Source organism: Lactuca sativa, chromosome 6 (genome assembly GCF_002870075.4).
Source record: "Lactuca sativa cultivar Salinas chromosome 6, Lsat_Salinas_v11, whole genome shotgun sequence".
Lineage (NCBI taxonomy): Eukaryota > Viridiplantae > Streptophyta > Magnoliopsida > Asterales > Asteraceae > Lactuca > Lactuca sativa.
Window position 1 is genome coordinate 150,666,123 of NC_056628.2, and position 5,439 is coordinate 150,671,561.

The window sequence follows — 5,439 nt, forward strand, 5'->3', positions numbered from 1 at the left end:
ATGCCCTGCATGAAGCGGGATGTCGCTTGGTATGTTGAGAGATGCCTGACCTGCAAGAAGGTCAAGGCAGAGCACCAGAGGCCTCACGGCAAGATGCAGCCGTTAGACATTCCCGTGTGGAAATGGGAGGACATCACCATGGATTTTATCACCAAGCTTCCCAGGAACGCACGAGGGGTAGATTCGATATGGATAGTAGTGGATCGGTTGACGAAGAGTGCTCATTTTATCCCGATCCAGGAGAGTATATCGGCAGAAAAGTTAGCCGATATCTATGTGTGTGAGATCGTGGCACGTCATGGAGTGCCGGTATCAGTGGTGTCAGACCGAGATGTCCGTTTTACATCCAGATTCTAGAAACGGTTTCACGAAGAGATGGGTACTCGTCTCCATTTCAGCATCGCTTTCCACCCTCAGACGGACGGGCAGAGCGAGAGGACGATTCAGACTCTCGAGGACATGCTCAGGGCATGTGTTCTAGACTTCAGTGGCAGTTGGGATACGTATCTTCCGTTAGCGGAATTTTCGTATAACAACAGTTATCCTGCGAGCATTGATCGACCTCCCTTTGAGATGCTTTATGGGAGGAAGTGTAGGACCTCGATTTGTTGGGGCGAGGTCGGTCAGCGAGTCGTTGGGAGCACAGAGGTAGTGCTCAAGACGACCGAGTTGATTCAGCAGGTTCGTAGTAGACTGCGGACTACGCAGAGTCGGCAGAAGAGCTACGCCGACAGGAGGCATTCAGACTTGGAGTTCCAGGTAGGCGATATGGTCCTTCTGAAGGTCTCACCCTGGAAGGGTGTCATCAGGTTTCGGAAGAGGGGCAAGCTGGGCCTCAGGTTCATTGGTCCTTTCAGGGTTTTGGCCCGAGTGGGTCGGGTTGCTTATCGGTTGGACCTTCCAGTAGAGCTTAGCCAGTTCCACAACACTTTCCATGTGTCTCAGTTGAGGAGGTGTTTGGTGGATGAGTCAGCAGTTGTTCCCCTAGAGGATATTCAGGTTGATAGCAGCCTGAATTATATTGAAAGGCCGGTCGCGATTCTGGACCAGAAGACAAAGACCTTGAGGAACAAGGCAATTCAGTTAGTGAAGGTGCAGTGGCAGCACCGGAAGGGGTCTAAGTGGACGTGGGAGGCTGAGGAGGAAATGAGAGAGCACTATCCGGAGTTATTTGCAGATTCAGCCGTAGCAGACTTCGAGGATGAAGTTTGAGACAAGTGGGGGAGAATTGTAACGCCCCATCTCTGGTATGTTGTTTCCGTGGCATTTATTTAGAAGTTTTCTTGACGGACTCGGCGAGTCTATGGCCTGACTCGTCGAGTAGGGCCGAGTTTTCGAGCACGTGTTAGTCAGTGACTCGGCGAGTCCATATTCGGGACTCGGCGAGTCTGCCTGCCAGGTAGAAACCCTAAATCCCCGGGTTTGCACCCTATTTAAACCACCTTATGAGCCCCCAAACTCGTCCCCTTCACCCTCAGAGCATCATTTAGCAAACCCTAATCATTTCCTTGAGTAATTGTGCATTTCTTGTGTGAATCTTGAAGTTTTGAAGAGAAGAAGGAGGCTAGATCCAAAGGAGAAGAAGAAGATTCAAGGTCTTGCACCCATTTTAGAGTTTATTGAGGTATTAACCGAATTCCTGTTCTTTCTATAAATGATTTCTCTTTAGCAAGCATATTTAGCCTCTTTTAGCCATTCCTTAGCTTGTTCTTAGTAGAGAGATCACATTGGATTAATTAGCCTTCAGATCTAGCCATGTTTCAGTTCCAAAATCGTAGATCTATCACCTTTATGGAGCCATTTTGCATGATAACCCTAGAACTACTCTTCTAAGTGACTTTTTAGCCTTTATCTCCTTTTTCATGTGTATGTACACGTAAAGTTGGAAACTTTACGTGATAAATCATCCTTAGGAACTCAGATCTATAATTTGTATGCGGTGGTTTTGATCAGAATCGAGTTTTTAGGATCTGCATGCATGTGACTCGGCGAGTTGTTCTTCGGACTCGGCGAGTCAGTTCACGAGTCCCCAATCTTTCCCCTTTTAGTGATTCCGAGTGGAGGCCAGTGAGCAGTAGGATGGACTCAGTGAGTCGGGGGTTAGACTCAGTAATGGAGGGACTCGACGAGTTGTTCATACAACTCGGCGAGTCCAAGACAATCTTCTTAGATCGAAGAACAACTCGTCGAGTTGTTCCTATGACTCGGCGAGTCGGATGCAGATTGCCTGAGCTTTTGAATCAAGAGGGTACTCGTCGAGTCGATGCCGTGCTCGACGAGTAGCCACGAGTAGAGTTGAGAAGTGAGACTAGGGACTCGGCGAGTTGGCGGCCCAACTCGGCGAGTTAGGCCAACTGTAGGTTAACTTTGACCGGGAGAGTTGACTTTGACCAGGGGTAAAAGAGTCATTTTACCCAATGCAGTGATTAGCATCTGATTGAGTGTGTTTATGGATTTGTAGCCGGGGAGATACAGGAGCTGCAACAGTTAGCTTCCAGAGCCATACACACACTAGCCAGTTCACGAGGTTAGTTTCCTTCCAGTAGGAACGGGTCTAAGGCCACATTGCCGGCCCGTTCAGTTAGCAGTAGTTTCTGGACTTCGGTCCAATGCAGTAGTTAGTATGTTTGACGCCTCCGTGGCTCAGACAGGATTTATGTGTTTATGCTATGCTGTGTTCAGTTAGTCCGGACTTCGGTCCGATGCAGGGGACGGGGTCCCAGTCAGTTTCGGACTTCGGTCCGATGTAGGGGACGGGGTCCCAGTCAGTTTTCGGACTTCGGTCCGATGCAGGGGACGGGGTCCCAGATAGTTAGTCCGGACTTCGGTCCGATGCAGGGGACAGGGTCCCAGTCAGTGAGCAAGGCCCAGTATGTGCTTTATATGTATTGTATGGTATGTGGTAGTTTGGGGGAGCTCACTAAGCTTCGTGCTTACAGTTTCAGTTTTGGTTTCAGGTACTTCCGCAAGCAAAGGGAAGAGCTCGGGATGATGGCATCGCACACACCACAACTTCAGTTTTTATCCTGGGAGTTGATTCAGTTTCTTGATATGTTTGGATACAGTTGTGATATAGTTTTTCTCACAGTATTTTATCATGGTTTTTGAAACACGCAACGTATGGTTTTATTATGTGATACTTGGTTTCATGGTTTTGTTATAATAAAAATTGAAATTTTTGGGTCGTTTCAATTTTGTTAAAATTATGTAGTTTTTTATATTCCATACCTAATATTATGTACATAACAACCACATATTCCTCAAACCCTCTATATATATATATATATATATATATATATATATATATATATATATATATATATATATATATATATATATATATATATATATATAGGATAAGAATCAAGGTAATAAATGGAGGGATGAAAATAACATTTATAAAGTTTAAAGTGAAAAGGTCAAGGTGACAATTTAAGAAGTAAATGGTGGAAAAACCACAAGCCCATAAACATAAAATATAGACAAAATTATATAAATGGTCCTTATGATTTAACAATGATTACAAAACTCAGACTATGCTATCTGAAAATACCAAATTATCCTGGTATTAACAGACAAAAGTTATCCGGTGTTAGCCCAAATGATAATTTACACAAGTTTTAGAATTCACAATGACAATGTTCATTAATGTTTTTTAGCAAAAAATAAGTTTGTGAATTTTGGAAAACAATATTAACCATTTATGTAATTTTGTGTAACTTTATAATAAAAATTCTGAAAAAAAATGAGAAAAAAAAAATAAAATTTTATACTAATGAAATTAGAATAATATTTTATTATTTCTTATATTTAACTTATTTTAAATTGAACTTTATGCATGGACGATTTTATACGTATAAGCCAACATCATCATCTTCCAAACTCCGACCCCCATCCATTAGTTGCATCGGTTACTCTCCCTTTTCCATACAAGTATGTGGTTAAGGATCGCCACTTTTCTTTAAATCTAATTAGTGAAGCTCTAATCATTTAAACTGTTTTTAATAACTTCATCACTAAACATTTTGTAATAAAAGTGTATTTATTTTGGCATTTTTACAAAATCTAGAATAGTTAACACATATCAAAAGTTGGATTATTCTTTTAGTTTTTGTAGTTTATTGATGTGTTTGAATCATTTTACAGAACTACTATATATTATTAATAAATTAATACTATTTTCACATATTCCCTATAAATATTATGTCTTCCTTACCTCATCAAGTCAAATTATAGCGACTCTCTGTTCATATCACCTCAAAAAATACTCAAAACCATGCAAGAACACACTACAAATTCTTTTGATTCGGATTCATACAACAATAACTTTCCTTTTTCATTACCTAATTTCAGTTTAACAGGTGGAAATTCGAACACCTTTGATTCAACCTTCCCAAATCATTCATCTTCATCTTCATCATCATCGGCCCCTGTTTTTCATGAACATTTAGGTTCTTCAGTTTATCTCAAACAGAGGGATCGATTCTTCAAATTCTCTGAAGATTTGGATCAAGCAACCCAAACTACAACAAACCCAGATGGATTTCATCAGCATTTTAGCAAAGCACAGAAAAATAACAAGTCCTACAGAGGCGTGAGGCAGAGGCATTCGGGAAAATGGGTGGCAGAAATCCGATTGCCGCATAACAGAATGAGGGTGTGGTTAGGGACTTATGAAACGCCCGAGATAGCGGCGTATGCTTATGATCAAGCTGCTTATAAACTTCGTGGCGAACATGCTCGTTTGAATTTTAAAGATCCGAGTATGGTGAGGTTTATCGGAGATTTGCAGAGGCTGAATGCTTTGAAGATTGCAGTTGAAAACAAAATTTGTCAGAAGGTGAAAACCGAAAAAAGCAAACAGCTGGAGGTGAGAGGGAGTGGTCCTGCGGTGGCTTCTGGTGGTGATGATGAGAATTTTGGTGGTGGTCATATGGTGTTGTCCGAAGATGAACTTTCAGGTGAGTTACAGACGTTTTCCGACATGGATGAGATGGTGGATGATTGTTCATTGGCTATGATGCCTTCTTATGATCTGGATTTGATATGGGAAATACTTGCTAGCTAAATATTTGGACATTAATTTGGGTTAAAAATGAACAAGTGTAGATAAAGAAGGAGATTCTAATTATATTATATTTCAAATATGACAAAGTTTGTATGATTATATTGTCGTAAAATGTTATATTTTTTATTTGATCAAGTATTTGTACGTATGATGAAATTGTCAATAAATGCTATAATGTTGTGTTTATTTCAAATTTGATCATGTATAAGTTTCCACCATGAAATCTTGATAAAATGAGATGATATTTTAAATTTGATCAAGTAACAAGTTTGGACTATGAAATTGTCATAAAATGAAGCTCTACATGTCTCCTATTTAAACATGCTTATCTCAAAACGTAATGATTACGTATCTAATATAGTTGGTGCTAA

General features: G+C 40.8%; 1 protein-coding gene across 1 annotated transcript; it reads left to right on the forward strand.

Annotated features, from left to right (window-relative positions):
• Positions 1-4,209: 4,209 nt before the first annotated feature.
• LOC111890847 (ethylene-responsive transcription factor ERF061) lies at positions 4,210-5,196 on the forward strand. Its single transcript, XM_023886927.3, has one exon. The coding sequence runs from the start codon at positions 4,277-4,279 to the stop codon at positions 5,066-5,068; it is 792 nt and encodes a 263-aa protein (XP_023742695.1). The 5' UTR covers positions 4,210-4,276; the 3' UTR covers positions 5,069-5,196.
• Positions 5,197-5,439: the final 243 nt, after the last annotated feature.

What these genes read in the sequence shown, in the direction of transcription:
- LOC111890847 (XM_023886927.3), top strand. Translation starts at nt 4,277, where the DNA reads ATGCAAGAACACACTACAAATTCTTTTGATTCGGATTCATACAACAAT.